Source organism: Tyto alba, unplaced genomic scaffold (assembly GCF_018691265.1).
Source record: "Tyto alba isolate M040663 unplaced genomic scaffold, T.alba_DEE_v4.0 Super-Scaffold_20000042, whole genome shotgun sequence".
Classification (NCBI taxonomy): Eukaryota; Metazoa; Chordata; class Aves; order Strigiformes; family Tytonidae; genus Tyto; species Tyto alba.
In genome coordinates this window covers 1,995,368-2,015,584 of record NW_024881293.1, presented here as the reverse complement: position 1 = coordinate 2,015,584, position 20,217 = coordinate 1,995,368, and the positions used below count along the sequence as shown (strand labels likewise).

The window sequence follows — 20,217 nt, the reverse complement described above, 5'->3', positions numbered from 1 at the left end:
GCCGTCCACTGTCGAGGGAGGCTTGGGAGATGTGTATGGACGCACCGGAGAGGAGAGAAAGGTGGGGAGAAGAGAGCTGACAGGTCCTTGCGAGCGGGAGCAGCGGATAAGCAATTCTCACGACAAGCTGAAACTTTCCTTCTACTTTAGCAGGCAGCTAGGAATGCATTTGGTCAGAAATATCAGTATAAAGAACAGGGGACTGCAAATGTGTGGGGCAAATACAGGGCCAAGGATCACCATCTTACAAACTCCACCTTCCAGTGGCAAGGAGGGTGTAGATTTGAAGGTGCTCCCAGACTGGGTGATTATCAGTATTTGGCCTCTTAAATACTATTAAATGTGGCACACGAGAAAATGAGGTGCTCTGTTGTCTTAGCAGTCGGCTCAGAAGGATTCTGAGACGCAGGAGCAAATGCAACCAGGTGCTTCAGGCACTAATCCCTCCACTGGTGTCTCTGATGGAGACACCCTTGCTCTCACTCTCCATTCCCCAGTGCAGCTGTGGCTGAAGGTTACTGTTATTGGGAATGATATTTAAGCTGACTGGAATTCAAAAGGGATTTCTTCCTTTGATCAGCTCTAAAGCGTAAACAACATAAACCAGCATCTTTTGTTGCTTTCCGAGATCTCAACTGGCGCAACGTGGGGAGAGTGCTCCAGATGATGCAACTGGTCCAAGGTGTTTTGGCTCTTCAGTTTCCTCAAGGAAACTGGTCCCTTTGGCCCCACCCATTCACCCATCTGTAGGTGCTATATATTGCCCTGAGAAAGGATGTGAAGAATGCAAGCTTCAAGTGCTTCGAAAGCTTTGTGATCCAAGGGAAGTCTTTCACAACTCCAGGGGAGCTTTATGTGTGATACAGCTGGACAAACAGCAACTGGATTGGGAGCTCTGGAGCGGAGATGACAGCAATGGAGCCTCCGGATGCAGATGTCGCCCCGCACAGAGCTCCTGCGCAAAAACACACGTGTGAGAGGCCAAGCTGGTGTGTGAATATGCTTTTAGGGATGTAGAGCAGGCTCTGTCACAGCAAAGCTGAGGAAAGCCAGCTGTGGCCCTGATAGGCTGCTGAGTAAAGTAAGAAGCACAACTCTGCTTCGGTCAGAACAGGTACTTGTCCACACGGCTCAGGAGGAAGTGGCTTGGTGGCTCATGATAAATGATGCTGGGGCAAGTTCCCCAGAAAAATGTTGTTTCAGCTGCAAAAACAAGATCAGATTTTTTGACAAGAATAGAAGAAGCAGCAGCAATGGAAGAGAGCCCAAGCGTCTCCTTTAACAGTCTAGTGGCCCGTGTTAGACCAGAACTCATCTGACCATGTGGTCCCCTGTTATCACCAGTGGACAAAAGCAGACATTCAGGATCCTAAAGCAGACACAGGAAATAGTAACTGTATTATAAACCCTAACAGTCTGTAGATGACTTTACGTACCGTCTGCTGCCACTGGATTTTACACATCAGCTACTGGCTGGCACAGATTCTGTGCACCGGGGTGGTTATCTCAGGGGCAGCTTTCCTTGCCCTCTCCAGGTCAAATTTCAGTGCGTTCTTGAAGTGAGCCCTCTCAACCTCTTGAAGGTGAGGGGGAAAAAAGTCTGTAATATTAGAGATCTGCTTAAGAATCACCAAGGCTCATCACCACATGCAAAAGGGAAACTATAAATCCCATGTGGGTCATGACTTAGCAATGCCTTATTGTTGGCTGCTTTTGTCTGAGCAGTGTGATGAGCAGAACTGCGAGTCAATACAAAAGTGAGAGCACTGGCTGCTACAGAAAAACGGGGTGATAAATCCAGAGAACAAGATCTGGCTTAGAGAGAGAAAGGCTTCACCACCAAAATGAAAAGCAGAGGGAAGGGACTGAGGGATTGAGTTGTACAAAATAGTACATGAAATGAGAGGGGTGGGGAAGAGCCGGGAGGATGGGCAGGGGCAAGCATTTCTCCTGGTAGCTAGAGGATGAAGAATGCCCTTGGTAAGGTAAATTTTTCCTGCAGTACAACTAGATGCAATGTTGCAGTTGAGAGCACCTTTCCTTCCTAGCTGTGGTTAGAAAAGACTCTTCAGGTCATCTCCCCTCTGACTCCACGGCCACATCCATCCCTCAGTGAGAGGCAGCTGTGGGAAAGCACCTTCCGAACACATACTGTTTTCTTTCAGGCGGCCTTTTACTTGTAGAAGAACCGGGCTTTGCATACTGACCCCTCCAAGCAGGCAGCTAACAAACACCTCTGACTCTTCCCTCTCTTGTCTTTGTTCTCATGGCCAGCTTCTCTCCAGCTGAGTGAAAGAAGGGCCACTGACAGTCCTCACCCTTCTCCACTGGATGGGCAGAAGCTCCGACGCCATCGGGGGTATCTGATGCCCTTCCTCTGTGCGTGCAAGGCCAGCGATCGCTATCGCATCTCCTGCTGCTGTCTGATGCCCGTCTTTTCAGTGATAATTAGGTCTAAATTGGTCCCTAAGAGGAAAAGTAAATGTTGCTTGTGCCTGTGCCCATCATCTCCAGTCCTCATGCAGTAATTTACATTTACACTTTCCAGAGGTCCTAGGCTGGAGGGACTTATATCCTGCCCCTGCGTAGCAGCAATCTGGCCCGCTTTGGCCCTGCTTTGGGAAGCCATCAGTGAGAATGGAAGGGTAGAGTGGGGTGGGGAAATTTGCTGTCACTTTAATATATGTTTTTCTGGTTTAGTTTGTCTTTGTGGCTTTTTATTTTTTGTTTTTGTTTGTTTGTTTGTTTGTTTTTTGTTTTTTTTTTTTTTTTAAACAAGTTTTTATATTTGGTCCATAGGTCTTCTGTGGTCCCGAATTGTATCACCCTTCACGATCAGCTTGGTTATTCCTTCCTATACAACATTCACCAAATTTACAGCAATGGAAAGAAAAGGAAACAAAATGAAACATTTCTTTTTTTTTACAAAGAAAAAAAAGATTTGGCTTTGACTATGCCAACTACCTAGATCAATGGAAAGTCCTTAAGTGTGGGCAAAATGCCATGGCCAGGTAGGTTAGAGGGAGGGCATGAACTTGGGGTTAATAAATGTACCCAACCCATTGTCTCTGGCCACAGCAGGAGTCAGGTCACAGAGGCCAGGCTTGCCTCTGAGAAGAGTGCTCTGGAGGAGCTGGGTACTGGAGAGCCCTCCCCCTCTTTCCCGTCTCCTTCACAGCTCAAGTTGGTGCGAGGTGGAAGAATTGGGAAGGAGTAGGGTCCGGGTACAGGCAGATCCCTGGAAGGCTGGTGGTGTTTTCTCCAGTGGTACCAAGTTGCTGGAGTGGGTTGTTGGCACAGTTGGACTCTTCAGTAAGCTTGGCCTGTCTCTACTGGTAGGAGGCCCAGAACGGCTGAATGTTCTCCCAGCTTCATCCTACGCTGTGTAGACAGACTCACGTTCTTGGCCAAATAATCAACAGCGGCTGAAGAGGGGGGGGAGAAAAAAGGAGGGTGAGAAAAGAGCACAACATTAATGTTTAGTGAAAATGAGGCTTTCATCAACAAAGGGTGTGTAATCAACAGACCCCACAGACTGACCCTGACAAAGAGAGGCTCAATGCAGTGGTTGTCGCAGACACAAGGGTCCTGCTGCACTCCTAGCAAAGAGTGCAAACAGATGATATAAGGAAGAAATTTTAGATCTAAGGCAGAAATCCTTCCCTGTGCGGGTGGTGAGGCGCTGGCCCAGGGTGCCCAGAGCAGCTGTGGCTGCCCCCTCCCTGGAAGGGTTCAAGGCCAGGTTGGACGGGGCTGGGAGCCCCCTGGGCTGGGGGAAGGGGGCCCTGCCCGGGGCAGGGGGGTTGATCTTTAAGGTCCCTTCCAACCCACACCATTCTAGGATTCTGTGATGGTCCTGCCAGAAACATGTAGGTTGGTCTCCATGGACCTGTTGAAAAGAGCTACAATTTTACTTCGGCCACATAAAATGGTGTTTCTAGGGGAGCTGCCTGCAGACAAGCCTGAGCAGAAAGGCAGTGGGATAAGCCTTCCAGCCTCCCCTCCCTGTATCATCTCACAGTGGCAAAGCCGACTCCTGCACTCAGTGATGCTGGTGTAAATGATTCCAGACATTTCAGTGGAAGCTCACCAAGTCTGGACAGGGCTTCAATCTGACTCATCCGCTGCGTGCTGACTCATCCCTGCGAGCTCTGCTGCCTGCCTTCATCCACCCTTCCTAAGGGAAACCGCTTTGCTTATCTCCATCTGGGTGAGAAACGCAGCCCCAACTCCTGAGGCGATGCGCGAACCTGCATCCCAGCTCGCCTGACTGCCCCGTGGTCTGAGGGGGAAGAGGACCGGGGCACGATGGTGACATTGCTCATTAGCTGAGCTTCACTCAAAGTCTTTCCCTTTCACTAGCTTTAATGTCTCAAATTAGATTAATAAGGAGCTGGCAGGAGATGTACAATCGGTGCCAATGAGTAAACAAATTTCAGCCATCAACGTCTTGTCAGACGCCTGCCCCAGAGGAGGTCCCTTCCAGACACAAATTCTTATTAGACTTGTCATATCTATTAGAATTCCTTTCACGCTTCTGCATTCCATCACCGGCATCATTAACACAGCTCCGGCCTTTGGGAACCGCAAGGACCACATCAATCTGGCATCTCTGCTCCCCACCGGCTGGGACAGCGCAGGCTGGAAGCGAGCAGGCTCAGCCCAGGGTGAGGTACCCGGGCCCCAAGTGAGGGTCTGCTGGGGAGCGCGGCTTCTGCAGGCGGCACTGGCTGGAAGGAGCCGAGTTAGGCAAGAGGAGCCGGCACGCTGGCTGGTGCTCATCCGGGACCGGGCTCCTGGGGTAGCTCGGCTCTGTAACGCTGCGTTATGGTGCCTCTAGCTTCGAGGTGGGGAGTGCGTAGGATTAGACCCCAAGCTATGGCTCTCGTCCAGACCTTATCAGCTTGGTCGCCTGGTATTTCAGGTAACCACATTAAATAATGTCTCTGAGAAGCTGTAGGTGAAGAGGAAATTCACTCCTCGGACACACTGCGCGTCTGTGTGTGGTTGTGCCTCTGTGTCTGTTGTCACCCATGCTCTGGGTGAATTCAGAGGGGTGCTTGGGAAAGGAAGGAGGAGGTGAAAAGTCGGAGATGGTCATCCAGCTCTGGGCAGAACCCAGCATAATGAAAATTTGATGGCAATCCCAGCCTTCTAAAAAAGACATGCAAAACTCCCATTATTGTTTTTTGTGCCGGTGGGAAGAGTTCAAAGGCACCAGGGTATCCCATGTCATAAGGCAAAGATACAGCTTGTTGGTTTAATACAGCAGAAGCCAAAATAAAACCAGAAACTTACTGAAAGTACTCTGGGTGTTTGTTTGCTTATGTGAGAGGGAAAGTGTGTCTGGTTTTGTGGTTCTAAAACAGAGAATAAAAAGGAGAGAGGTGGGGAGAGAGAGAGATTCCCCACAGGCCAGGTCCAAAGCCTCTCAAAGCTACAGAGCTCTTATTTTCAAGCCCTGGTTATGTCCTCTGTTATACAGAGCCTGCCCTCACCATAACAAACCCTCATTTTTATTATATCAATGCTCACTAAAAAGAGTTTTGATACTTTTTTGCCACATCATAGAAGAAAGAAGCATATGATTTAAACTGAACATCAATAAATAATGATCTTTTGGACCTCACACCCACCAACATTTAAAGAGCATTTGAAAAGCAGCGAGGAATTTAAAAAGCAGGAGGAATTAGAAGTATCTGCTAAATACAACATGCACTGAGAAAGACAAGAAAAAATGTTGTTATATCAAGGTCAACTTCATGTAAGTGATTGCTCTAACAGGACTAATTACCAATGAAAACTGTTTCCTCGCAGAGAGATTATTATAAATGGGGCTCATTAAAGAAAGATTTCTAGCGAAGTGGGCTTATACATTGCCTGTACAGAGCTGTAAACATGAGTATGTATACCCATACGTGCACCCATGCAGAATTTGCTTCCTAATGTAGATGCCACCCTAGAACAGCTACAGTTGGTTTGCGCTGCATCAGCCATGCAGCATGGCATTGCCTTTGGCCGCAAGACTTGCTGCCGCGCCGGGTGTGACTCCAGCTCCCGGCCCTGGGAAGCAGTGGCTCTGTGGATGGTGCGTGATGGTTTCTCACCTACCGTCCTTGCCCCGGCAGGAAGAACGCTTTCAGGACTAGCTACCTGCGTGTCTCTGGGCATGGGACACGTCTGCACTAACTCTGTCGACCACGCAAGACGTGCTGCTGGGCACAGGACCATTGCCAGCCTGGACTCTCATGACTACTAACAGGAAAACATTCCTGCGCCGAACCTAGCCCAGTGGGGCTAAACTCTAAACTGGACTTGTAAACTGAATGGGTGTGCAGCAGAAAAGAGGGGACTGTGCGACAGAAATCAGGAAAGGGGGGGGCAAATAAAACAACATAAATAGGGCTGCGTGAGCAGCTTTTCATCAGCACAAGGAGAGGCCCGAGTAAAAATTCCTGCAGCAAACCGAGACAAACCCTTCTTTCTCTTTCCTTCTCTTTTGCTGGTCTCTCTCTCTCAGAAAACGTAGCTCGTCCTCCTTATTTTATTTTTTACACACATGGGTGTGACTAACGTCTTGCCCAAGGGAATCTTTATTGGAAATACATGGTATTGGAATTTGTTTAAGATTTTTATCAATAGCACGTGTGTCCAGCCTCACATCCAGAAGCGAGGGGAAGGTCAAGGGGTCACAGATCAAACTCCCGAAAAACAAAAAAAGGAGGGGTGGGGGGAAGCTGCTATTGATCCCGTCTGCCGCCACAGCCGGTTCTCATTTAGCTGTAGAAGTTAAAGACATTAAAGGGCTGTGACGGAGAGGGGAATAAAAAGCCACAGCCAAATGGAAGGAAAGGTCACTGAGGACAAGCTACGGGCAAGCCGGAGCGCTCCCGGAGGAAGAGGATGCACCTTTAACCCTCCGCGGATCACTCTCTCACAACACCACACTTATTATTAGTTTAACACCGACAGGTGAGCCCTTTGCCGGGCTTGCTGGTGTTTTTGTGACCCAACCATTCTGGAGGAGAAACAGACCCTCCCAGGGTCCCTTCTGCCTCTCGGGTCTGTGGTTTAGGTTCAGGATTACAATTCCAGTCTCACTTCAGCTTTTGCAGAACCACAGCCCAGCTGACAGGCATCGGCTTAACATATTTCAGAGCAAAACCTCTGAGCATGAACCCAGTCCGGGCAGGGGAGGAAGCGACACATATAGTTCTACATCACTAAGGAATGGCATTAAAATCCCATCTTTCCTTCGGCTGAGCAGGGTGAACATGTTGTAAGGCTTTTGGAGAAGCAAAAATTGGTGAGGGGGAAGAAGAGAGGTCTGGAAGTTGTCCTTTCCCAATAGAAACATTTTACCTTAAATATTGGGACTTTTGAAATGGACTGCATGGGTGTTGGGGAGGCTGAGTGGAGCAACCTCCATCTGTGTCTGGCAAATAGATTCCCTTTTTCTCTCTAGATGGACAGATTTCCACGGGAATGCCTTCCAATACAATATCCATACCTTCTTACATTCCCTCCCTCTCTTCTGATCCCTCTGCAGGGGAATACAACTAAGGCACTTACTTTGTCCGTACTGTCCATACTGGTAGCCAGCCACTGGGTCCACACTGTAACTGGTGGTGCTGTAGGTGGGAGGACAGTAGGACTGGGAAGTCGGGAGGCTGTCCACGGATTTGATGGAGTCGCTTCGCTGGCTGCAGCTGGCAGAGATGGAGTTGGTGGTGTCCAAGCCACCGTGAAGGGGAGAGATGGAGAAGTCAGCCTGGGGTTGCGGAGGAACCCCGCTGGGGTTGCTCAGGATGCTCATCACCTGGAAAAACACAGGAGACAACACGTCAGTGTCTGGAGGGGAAAGGGTACATGTGCAGCTGCCTTCATGCATACCAGGGAGAAACAGTCTACATATGATGGTGCACTACCAGTATAATACACAATATCAATAGAGGTTTGGCCAGGCTGGAGGATGAAGGCCTGCTTCCACCAAGTAACAGACAGACCCCACAGTTGGCTCCTCTGTGTCTAACACTTTATTTGAAAGACCTTAATAGAGGTAATTGAGAAGCTCCTTCATAGCACACTCAATCTTTGGTCTTTCTTTGCTGACCTGCCAACAGTGTTAGCTGTGCTCTTCAGAATGAACGCTGGAGGAAGGAATAAACTTGGGACAAACCTGCTCGACAGGCACTGCCGTGAACTAGCACCCCCTCCCTTCCTATGCACAGCCCACACAGAAGAGGAGACACATAAGATGGGGAGCAAAAATCCCTGTTTTCAAAAAGGGACACTGAAGACAGCCCCTTTCTCTGGAAGTCTGAGTGGGGCTTGGTTCGCAAAGGTCCCTAACCAAACCAGATGCAAACCCTTTCTGGCTTTGATGCAGATTCAGCTTTAGGGACTGAAATGTCAAAGTTCTCTTTACCCTCAAATGTTAAAGGATAACAGGTCCTGGTTCGGCTCATTTCAGTGTAGCGCTTGGTTTGAAAATGTAATTAAATTTGCACACAAGCGATCTTCCTGCTTTGAGACCTGAAACAGATGAACTTTTTTTTTCCTCCTTTTGCAGCAAAAATGCCAGATTTGTTCCTGCGGGTGAGTTCGGGGTAAGCCGCTGCCTACAGGCCTTCACACAAGGACCCTGATCCCGCTAGCGCTTTAATGCAATTGCCTTCTGCAATCAGCAAAATTACCCCCGGGCTGCCAAGTTAAGAGTGTAAAGAGTTTGCAGAAGCGGGGCCGTGGCGAGGGAAGGAAGGGAACTCCTGATGCCTCTCGGTTGATCTCCGCAGCCGCCGCAGGCGTGCCTTGCCGTATTTGTGCTGGGGAAGGGCGGGGGGAGAGGGGACAGCCAGTCACCTCGGGGGGCCAGGCCAGTGCTCAGATGCCGAGCAGCTGAAAATCTCCGAATTTAGCATAACCTTATTGACATCAATTAAAGTGGCAAATTGGAAATATTTGGAGCCTGGCAAGTGGTAAAATGAGCCCTTTATCCCCCACCAGAGGCCTGGTGAGCTATTGTGCAGAGGATACATTCTCTGGAAGGACACAAGAGGGGTTGTATAGAGCGGCGTCTCCCCTTCCTGCTCACCCCAACACCTTCCCCAGCCCCTCCTCCCTCACCTTCCTGCCGGAGCTGGGGCTTAGGCTGAATGAGCGGCTACGCGCTAGCCTTTGCTTTCTAAAGCTTCTCCTCCCCCCGGAAGGGCTTGGGAATCCTGCAAAGATGCTTTCCCTTGATGTGATGCCACCTCCTGACTTAGCTGGCCTGAGATCCTTCCTAAGCATTTGTCTGGGAGGGGAATTCGGGAGCAGGGGTGGCTGGACCCCCATGGAGGAGGAGGTGGTGGGGAGGTACTGGGGAGAGGGTTAGTTAAAAGCCTGGAAAATCAATCTAACTCTGACCACTGGGTTTGTCTGCAGTGTGCTAAAGAGACACAGAAATGAGCTTTGAACAAGCTAAGTAAAAGCAGCGCAGTGGCAGCAGCATAGAGCTCAGACAGAGTTCATTTACCATCTCCTGCTTCAGGGTTTTCAGCTTGCACTGAGCTTACAGTTTGCTACTGCTCCCCAAAAGTTAAAACTGGCTTAGCTGTCTCTACACTCTGGGGCAGACGGCACTTCAGACAGAGCCTAAATTACCTCCAGCTCTCCAGACCCTCTGGGCACAGCTTCTTAATCACAGTGATTAAGCCTCAAGGTATCTAGATGAAGTTATTTAGCCATAATGCTGTGCAAAATGTGCCTGTGGAACTCCCTGCCCCATGACAGCCCCAAGACTGAAGGATAGGGGCATGATGAAAGGAAATTGCATTTAAATATGCAAGACAGAGTGGATTAATATGAGAATAGGGCTGTCATGCTTCTCTGTGTGGATGTAACGTAAACCTCTCTGCCTCAAGGTTTATGCAGCGGGGAAATCATGGGAGTGCAGCCTCAAGGTAGGTTTTCCAGCTGCAAAGTTATTTGTAACCTTCTGCTAAAGCTGGGTCATGAACTTTGATCTGGCTCAGCCACGAGTGCCCTTGAATGCCCCTCAATCCCACCGGCTGCTGGCAGACCTCAAAGCTTCAGCATCACCGTGGCTGTAGGTATTACACCCTGCACCTCCTTGCCCTGTCCGATATCCAGGTCACTCGCATATACAGCAGCCACAAGACATTATTGGATTTCATTCGCAAGCAGAATCAGATGTTTAAAACAATAAACATCCTTCTTGCATGTGTGAAAACACAGGCGTATGAATTATGAGTTATTTTTGGAAAGCTCCAGCTCAGGCAGCATGAAGCCGAGCTGTTTTGCCTCTCCCTGCCTGCTGTCCGGGTCTGGCAGTGCTGCCTGGCTGCGGATGTGCTGCCCGCACTGCTGAGCCCTGCAGGTGCAGAAAAGAAATCACACACTGTAAAATAAAGGGCAACTGGAACCACTCACAGACCAGAGAGTTTCCTAGTGCTCTCCCTCCTTGCCATCTCCCCAAAAGAGTCAGCTGCTTTATATTACTCAGAGAAAATAAAAGGCTCTTAAAGCAAGCAGAAGTCATATTAACACTTCCGCTAAGGCCCTTTTAAAAAGAAAGGGGGATGTAAAGCAACGTTGGTAAATGAAACCCAGATTCACACTCTTCAAATTCAGAGGAGCTGAGACTGGAGAATACACTTGCACAAATCCTACTAAAGACAGTAATTGGCTTTAATCAGTCAGAATGAGGACTGATTTCTAATCCCAGCTCTGCTACTGACTCACAAGGGCTTGTGCAAGTCCCTTAAGCTAGGACTCAACTCAACTAACCTTAGCCATGTGAAGTTAAGTTTCTAGTCACTGCTAAGCCTCTAGAATCCCTCTACAGAGAGACTGACACTTCTGAAGGACAATTCATCCCATTCGAAGACCCCCTTCTGAAAAAGACAGGCTGAATTTCCCTCTGGAAATCCGTGGTGAAACGTAAGGATGCCAAAATTTCATCACGACGATGCCAGGGTGGTGAACGGATATGGAACTGTATGGAGGTTGGAGACGGGAGATACTGGAAGGTGGCTCCCAGGGATGTAAGGTGGCTGAGTGGTGATAGAGGCTGCGGGGCTCAACTGAGCCGGGAGCCCCAGAAGGTCTCCATTCCCTCTTCAGCAACGCTGACCATGGGAAGCATCTGCCTTTTCCAGGCACGCTGAGAGCAATTTGGGGCTAAGCTCCCCTGAGACTCTGTTTGCAGAGGTTTATCAGAGGACAGCATCCAATCCTCCCCACCCCAGGCCACGAAGGTGTTAGAAATAACAAGAGTGAACCGGAGATTTCTATTCCCTCTTCGCTATGCAGCCACCCAGCATGGATAACCCTACACGAGCCCTCCAACCTCAGCAGGCCTGCGTTATCTGACTTCTTGTTTCAGCTGGATAAACTCATTTTCCAGGCAACTTTTGAACTTAGGAAAGTCTGGGGCATCTGGAGAAATCCCCTCCTCAAGAATGCAAAGTCCTTTTACCTTTTCTTTTTGACCTTGCTTTCTTATAATTTATTACTTCTTGGTACATTATCATCACTAACTAAAAATCAATACCCACTTCACATCTGTAAGGTTTTATCTGGAGGGAAATCTGCTACCTGTCCATCACACTGATTGACAGCCTTCCCTTTCCCCTCCCTCTCATCGGTTGTCTCTCTCCCTTTCCCCATAGCCTTTCCCTTTGCTGCTGTCCCAAATCAGTCACAGGCGTGGCGTGGGCTTGCACTTCAGGGTAAGTCAATAACAGCCATGGTGCGAGGAGCCTTCGGCCTTGTTTCTACCCTTTCCGGAGGTCATTTGTCATGGGGGAGAGGGGGCAGGGGTCTTGATGTGTTGGGGAGACCAAGGTTAATGCACAAAGACCCTCCTGGATGAAATAGCCAGCTCCCCCCCCTCGCCTCCTGCTGCTGCCTCTCTCCCCACCCTCATCTCTGCAGCTCCCCCCTGTTCCCCCCCGGGACGTTTCATCACTCTCTCCCATACTTTAAAAGAAGGGGAGTTAAAAAAATGTAATTAATTCCCTCCATTTCTGAGCTGGCCCTCAGGGCCTCTGGCCGTGGAAACTGTAGCAGGGGAAATGTGCACCCTTTATGATAAACGAATGCGGCTTTGGAAAGGGAAGTGCAATTAGGGCCTTCAATCTGTGCAATCAGGCCTTCAGATTTTGGGGTTGGGGCTTGGGGGGGGCGGTTGGGTGTGTTGGGGGGGCAGGAGGGGCTCAAGGGGCCGACCGGTGTTAGGGAGAGATACGGCTTAGCTAGAGAAGGGTGTGAGCGCATCAGGGAGGGGACAGGGAGGGTAGCAGCTAAGTTTCATGACAAAACCTTGCCCCAGCAGACCTGGCTGCTGCACCTCGCTGGTCTCTGCGGTCAGGAGCTCTGCGGGAAATACCAGGGCAGCCCGGGGCCACGCCAGACAGGCTGTACATCCTCAGAGCCCCTACACCTCCCACCCTGTGGTATCTGTTTGCTTTAGGCTTGCTAAGATACCCGGATCATCAGGCCCTGGCCACAGCAGGATTTATACCTACTCTCAGTGATGGCACATAGCCCCACGAGCAGGGAGACACAGAGGTGCTGTAAGGAGATCAAACTCAAGCAAACAAAATGATAAGGAGGCAGGAGTCTGCAGACAGCATTTTCCAGAGTGACCCCTGATTCTGTGGTGTCTCCATTTCTGGACACCCGATTTGACACAGCGCAAAGCGTCCAAAATCAGAGGCTGCCTTATAAAAACGCTGCATTTAGAAACTGCTGAGCCTGGCTAAGTTCTGAATAAAGGGAAGACGTAATGATCTGCAACTAGCTGAAGGGTGTTAACTCCAGAGAAGCTGCTGGGTGGTCCCAAAGGAATGCAAACTGGATACCAGGCAGAAACTCGAAAAGAGAAAACCAGAGGAAGGGTCTCCTGGCAGTGGGTAGTGTTTCTGAGGCTGTGGTACTGCTTTCCCAGGAATGGGTAGAAATCCTCTCCCTTTGGGAAAGGCTGGAGATGTGATCAGCTGAATATTTTATATTATATCAAGCAAAAAGCACTAGGAAATTGTTGTTGTAGGCTGAACTCTCTCTTTGTTTCAGCTCCTGTGGCACTCATATTTACACCACTTCCTAGGGAATGGAAAGTCTGACAGGAGCCTGATGGCCATGCTGGGAAACACGCTGGATCTTATGGATTTATTAACGACATGGGCCAAGCTGAGAATTTGCTCCAAGTTCCTCCATGAGGGCTTGGTCTCTCTGCCATTTGTGGCTGACTCAGCTTCTGCTCTGGGTAGGTCATGCTCTGTCCTTCAAGACTGTTCTTAGCTACTTGGTGGGGACCCAGCTTAATCTTTTCCATCTTTATTTTGCAGCCTGTTCAGCTAATCTTTTTCTTCTCTCTTGCAGAAGGCAACCCTCCCTCATATTAATGCTTTTTGATCTCTGTGGATTCATTTTCACTTGGTGGGAAGAGGAAGAGTCGATTATTCTATACATACATTAAATGGAAACAAAATGAAGAGGTGACTGTAGGACTACTGAAAGCCGAAGAAAGAGTTGGGAGGAGATAAATACAGTTTCCCCAAAGATCTTCACTTGAAAGGAGGATAAATATATGCAAATATGCCCCTAGGTAGGACTAAAATGACTTATGTAGCAATCACTAACACTGCACTCACAAAACCAAGCAATTAATTTTGAATATTTTCTAAATCACTAGACCCAGCTGAGTTGTATCCCAATATGCCAAACCAATCCAGTAAGTACATCCATTAAATTTGATTTTTCAATCAGGCCAAGGATCCAGACAGTGCTTCACACTTCTTGCACCTAGAAAATGTCTGATCCAGGTAATTGCAGTCCCTTCCATCTAATGTCACTTCCAACTAAATTTTGGAGCCCCTTTCACATTAGCCTTCCTTAAGGGTAACTTCACTGCCTTCAAGTACAGTCCTGATTCACACTGTCATAAATGAGCTGGTGACTTAACTCCCTATTTCTGTTTTGTTGTGGGTTAAAGTTTAAGAAACCTGATGCTCCACTGCCTCAGCTAGCCAGGTATTTATAATCCACCCATCAGCACATTACTAGTGCTAAAGGGAACAGTGTTATGAGCATGAGCTAACACAATCTCACAAGTCCTTCCTGCTACAGAAGGACTCCAGGGCTGACGTGGCTGCTGCTGTATAGAGCAAGGTCTCATTTTCCTGACCTTCCCCAATCCATTGGAAATTATGTGGAAGCCGGTGAAATGCCTTTCTGACACACGACGTGTCAGAAGCAAAGTCAGGAACAGAACGCAATGTGCCTGAATCCTTTCTGGTGTGTATGGGACAGATCATACCAAAACCCTTCAAAGTGGCCAGAAACGGTTACCGTGGGCCTGTGCTTGAATGGTGGTACAGTTTGGCAGTGAACAATAAACCCAGAAATATCATCAATGCCTTTCAGTGACTTAAAACATCTGAAGGATATTTCAGCGCCATAGGGGAGTGGTCTAGGACACAGCGGGTGAAATGGAGATGAGCATTCGTGTCCTAAAATGACCCTGTTCACTTAACGGATGAACAACTGCCACACACTCATGATGGAGAGGGCTTGGGTAAGTGCTGGGGGGGATGAGATGGTGCTGGGGATGCAATGGTGAGCTGCAGCAAAGCAGACCAGTGCAGGCTGCACAAGGGAAGGATTAGAAAAAAAAGGCGATGGGAAGTTATTACCTGATTGTTCAAGGCTATGGTGAGGTTCCACCGGGAGCACTGCATCTTGTTTTGGGCACCCTGCTTCTGTAGAGATGTACAAATTATGGAGAAGGTCTAAAGAAAAGTTTCTAAGCTATACAAAAGAATGGGAAGGTCTTAGCTATGAGGGTAAGAGGAATTGCTTAAGTCTGGATGGTCTGGGAAAGAGGAGTGGGCTCTTCTTGCAGCAGAAATACCATAAGGAAATCAGAAAAGCACCACAGGGTTATACATCCAATAAGGGCTATGAGAAATCCTACAGTAGAAGTGTAATTTGGAGGGGAAGGGCAGAGGCATCACTGGGAATGGGAATTACATTAAAAACTGCTTGATCTAGAAACACAAGTTACTATCCCTGGCATTGGGATACCAAACTCTACTACTAGGTAAAAGCAGATGGCAAAGTTTTCAGTAGTCTGGATAACCAGAGAGGAAACAAAAAGACATGCTGGGCTAGTGTGACCTGTTTAAGGTAACGAGGGGTCCCAGTTCTATGGGCATCACCTTCACTAACAAGCAAAATTAAGAGACATGGGCTCACCCCTTTCAGAAACGGAAGAGGCTCAAGCCAAAAGGCTAACTAGCACCTTGCCATCTTGAAACTGTCAAAGGGGTTTGATTTTCATGTGCTGCTGAGTATCTCCCCTCTGAAAATGGGCAGTTTGTGCTTTACTCATCATTGATGTCATCATTCATCGTGTGTTACCTAAGCGTGAAGTGTTTTTCCTGATTAAACTGTAATTGCTAAGGTATTTTATATAGAATAACCAGAAGAAGGCCAATGGTTCCCAAATGTGCTGGTCAGCAAACTGAGCCACCCCATCCTCCTTATTTCTACTAATAAGTCACCACAAGCAAACTCCACTCTGATGCTGTTTTCTCTGTGAAAATGTTTCTTTGTGAAGACCAAGTGAATACATTGGAAAGGAAAGTCTCCATGGGAGAAGCCCTTTGTTGAGATACGAAGCATCTCTGGGCAACTTCACACAGGGTATTAATTGCAGAAATCTGAATCTTGCTTGTGGCAGTTTGGGACTCACAAAGTCACCTGGGATGAGAAAGCAGAAAGGCACAACCATGGAAAACTGGAATTCCTAAACATTTCCAAACCGGCAGATTAGGCTTGGCTTTGGAAATGGGCTGGGCTTATATTTTTTCTTCAGCACCTATTTGTCCGTCCTTGGGTAAGATCGGACATGCTGATGGCAGGCAGGGAATGAAAAGCTTTTGGGGCTTGGTGAGAGATTAAAAACTCCAAGAAATAAACATACACCAAGGTCTCCTGCTAAATCAGACCTAAACCTATTGCTGTGCATCTGCCTGATGTGAATAATGGCAGAGTGGGGAGGTGACACAGCATAGCTAAGTCCCAGCAAATTAAAACTGTTTTATAAACTTCTGTTATTCCTCCCTTCAGCAGCCCCACGCTGGCAGAGACTAACAAAGACAAACCAAAATTCACAGAAGGGTCTCCTCTTCCCCTCCTCCCTTTCCATTTCTCTCCCTCATTTTATTTTTTTTTTTTTTTTTCCCCATTTCTCAGCTAAGCTGATGTGTGCTCACTCACTATCACACCCCCCGCGGACACTGGTAATGGAGTGGGGGTGCTGACTTACTGCTTCGAAACAAGATTTCCTGAGATCCTTTGAGTCTGCTCCATGCCCCCCCTCGCCTGCTTTTCTCTCTCTGTCTCTCTCTTTTTGGAGAGTGGAGGGGAGCCTCTATAAATGTGAAAGGAGCTGCACTACAAAGAATCCCCCGAGTGGCATATCCCAGCCCCAGGCGAAGCTGCTTGGTGCACTGATAGTCCTGCGTATCTGCTCTAGGACTCCTCTTTCTCTTCCCCTCCCTCCTTCTCTGATCAATCAAGGGCTGTAATCAGTTAAGGTCCAGCTTAACTGCAGTGTAAGATACACCAGTTAAGCAAAGCCAATGCCTCCAGGGTCCCTATCGTAAATACAGAGAGGTCATGGGGAGATTAAATAACCCTGATAAGTTCAGCAAGTGCAGGGCTAGCTAGGCTCACACCAAACACTTAATAACTCGAGCTGGCAAAAGAATGGAAGAAAGGGAAAATCAGAAGCGCTTCCTATTGCCAGCCCCTCTGCTGCTTGTTTGCTTGCTCTCTCAGTTCCCTGCATTCCTGGGGCGGGCTTAGTGGATTTTTTAAGATGAGGGTTTCTCTCTTTAGCTCACCCTAATGAATGAACAACCCAGACCCTGGTCCTGTCTGCGAGTGCCTCAGCTCAGTTTGGACCTCCTGAGGCTTCTACAGAGATGAATTTTTTTAAAGTCAGGACCTCTTGTTCCCTCACCCGTAGGAAAATCACAGCTCCTGAATCCAAGGAAATGCCTTTTGCAGCCCTACGTAGTGCCATGCTCTCTTCCTTCGGACTTTTCTCTGCTGCTAGGGAGCACTGCAGTATTTTCAAAGACAGGGAGCTGCCCCCAAAACCCTCACAGGATCTGAACTCGGGGATAATGGAGCTGCATCCAGCAAAGTGTGGTGTTGACTGGTGTGGAGACATCAGTGTGAACAAATAGGAGAAAGAGAAGAGAAGAAAGTGGGGATCCTTGCTGAAAACACTGGCTTTAATAGAGGATTACCCTTACAGTTAAAACGTTCTACCTCAGCAACCTCTTTCCCCCTTTTTGCTTCATAGCAAGGCTTTTCCTTTCTCTCCAGAAATGTCTATTCTCAGCAACGGTCCATGGGAAAACAAGCCCTTTGTATTCATTGTAATCACCTCTAGACCAAGTTCATGCTGTGCTGGATCCAAACAGCTTATAGTTTCATAATACACTTCTTGAAGAGGAGGCTGGGGACACGTGCACTGTCGAGGGGACTTTCCTGTGCAGGACAAGCTAATGTCTGCTTCCATTTCTGAAACCCCAGAGCTCATTTCTGCTCCTCAGATGTAAGAAATTTGGCAGGATTTGGTCACCATCAAATCCATCCCCAAGTTCTACCCACTTTTAATCCCGAACTCATGACTCTAGCTGAACACAACATGAGGTTTGGATCTAAATACCACTGCGTCGGCTCCCATCTAATTGGACATTGGCCCACTAGGCATTACAGATAGGGGAAAAAAAAACATGTAGGATTTATTAAAAACGATGCAGACACACAAAGAGCAGAACAAAATCTTTAACCAGAAGCGATAAGAAAGCCCTAAAGGATTTGAGTTTAGATAAGTATCCCTCTCTGAGTCCTCCAGCTCTTTAAAAGCTATTTGGACTGGAGTTTTCCTGTGGTGTTATAGGTGCTTACTTAAGCAGGGGATGAGATTAATTCTTCCCTGGCTATTTTGGCACTCCTGCACCTGGGGTCTGCTGAGGAGCAGCACAAACCTCGATAAATTTGTAATGATTATTTGAGTAGCCATCACAAACAGGTGAAGGGTTTGAACAGTAAAGTATAAAAGTAGAAGCTCCTGGGATAACACACCATTAGCTGCACTTCCTTCTTATTGGTCTAGCACAATTTGATTTTGGCTATGTGTGAAGGTACTCCAAAATAACATATTTTTTAGAATTATAATACAAAGCTATCAAGAAGTGATCTCGAGCATCAGAGCAGAGAAATGCCTATTTTCAAAACCTTGCTTTTCTTATGGACATCATTTACTGCCTTGAATTAAGTGATTTTCAAGGAAAAAAAAAAAAAAGATACACTGATGAATGGTAGCTGTCTGCTGGCAAAGCTATGTCTGTGCCAAAGGGAAGAGTCTTACCTCATTAAAATTAAACCTCTTCCAAACGAAAACAATACTTTTACTAAGTGGGTATGTAAACCAGCATATAGCTTGCTCTCCTGTACAAATGCAAGCAAAGAACTTTATACATTAACCCCACAACTCCTGCCTGAGCTACAAGCTCTCTTTTATAAAAATATCTTGATCAAAAGCCTCCAAAAAATGGAAAATCCTCTAACTTGCTGAGAAGAGCTGTGCCCCTTGCCTGTCCTCCTCGCTGCAAGGCCAAGGGCAAGAGTGAAGGTATCACACCCTTGCATTACTCAAGCAGAGATTTTAAGGCATCTCCTGCATGCAGAAGTTTAAAAGCATACAAACCACTGCTGATCCAGAGATAAATGGTGGAAAAGGGATTAGAGATACTTAGTGGAGGAGAGGGAAGACTCAGGAAGGGCTGATTATTTTAAAGATATGACTATTTAAAGATAATGATTGCATAAATTTAATTAATGCATTTTCATGCTGCAAATGGCCGTTTTGTAATTAATGTATCTGGCCTCGCTAAGCATGGGAGATCACATCTCCCAGCCCCCCCTCCCTTCTCAATTCCCCCCTCCGCCTCTGGTTTAATGAAAGACAGAAAGCAGATGACAGAAACAATTTGTCAGCCAGTACGGGTGTCAGATGCCTAATTGGTTGCGCTGAGTTAGTAGAAAGTAAAGGGGGAGAGGATCGAGGCTGGGGGGGCTCTTTCCTCTTTATCCGAGGCTTCAGGGTGGGTGTCTGTATCGGTGGGGAGGGAGCGAGGGGGCGAAAGTGTTTCTTGTTAATTGATGGAGATTAGGACACAGATTGGCTGTGGCAGGGACTGGGCAGTGACAAGAAGGGGACAGGAGAGGCTGGTTAACACCCGTGCAAACAAGCTGCCATATCTCACAATACGTTAAGTCCTGGCAGCACTGACAACATCAACGGTTATCTCCTGTGCTCCCCGCTCCCGCTGCACCCCGGTACCCCCGGTCACGACTGCTGGGGGAAGAGCTTAGCACACAGATCAGCAGCCCCGAGCACAGCTCTCCTCCGGTTGGTTTGCACCCTCTGGCTTAGAGAGAAATCGGGACCTTGGCAGAAAGTTCAGGACCCTGGGGAGAGGGTGCTGCGCAGGAGAGGGTGCGGAGCTGAGGCCGTGGGCAAGGCAGAAAGACTAAAGCCCAAAACCAAGACCACTGCCTGAGTCCTACCTGCCCTAAGCCTTGCTCTGCGTTCAGAGCAGCGTGTCAGTGCCAGCACCTAAGAGATCCTCGGAAAATCTGTGCGTTCTGTCTCCTCCCGTCCCTGCCCCACTATGAGACTGTCTTAAAAACTGCAAGATTAAGCAAAACTGGAGTTAATGTATGTACCAGCTGGTGCCTGAGCTTTAGTGGGTGCATTTGGGTCACCGGTAATAAAGCCCCTATCTGATTAATTCTCCCCTAGTCATGTGGAGAGGAATACCTCCTGTTCACACAAAAAGGCCCAGGAGTCTGCAGCTTTCTGGATCAGGGAGCTGACCCTGAACTCCAGCAAGAGCTGAGCATCCCGACCCTTCGGACACCCCCCAGGAAAGCAGCAGCACAGAGCACGTGCTCTCCAAAGTCACACCTCCATAAAAAGCAGAAATGAGTCTTATTTCTGACACACCCTTCTTTCTTCGAAGATTTCTGTGACCTGCTTTAATGTATTTATCATCAGCACTAGGCAGAGCAGGGCTGCCACCTCTCATGAGTAGAAACACAAGCCCAATAAAGGCTAAAACT

At 48.0% G+C, this 20,217-nt stretch overlaps 1 protein-coding gene across 5 annotated transcripts in view; it reads right to left on the bottom strand.

Annotated features, from left to right (window-relative positions):
• Positions 1-1,428: 1,428 nt before the first annotated feature.
• The window catches only part of PAX7 (paired box 7), a 103,208-nt gene continuing 84,419 nt past the window's right edge, over positions 1,429-20,217 (bottom strand). For 4 of the 5 annotated variants that reach the window (XM_032986592.2, XM_032986594.2, XM_032986593.2 and 1 more), the window contains exons 8-9: positions 7,573-7,819; positions 1,429-3,425 (exon numbers count right to left, since the gene is read on the bottom strand). In XM_032986592.2, the coding sequence (XP_032842483.1) occupies positions 3,310-3,425; positions 7,573-7,819 (363 nt within the window). In that variant the 3' untranslated portion in view covers positions 1,429-3,309. Of the gene's footprint in view, positions 3,426-7,572; positions 7,820-14,702; positions 14,769-20,217 lie in introns of all 5 variants that reach the window. The other variant, XM_032986596.2, reaches the window with a different exon arrangement.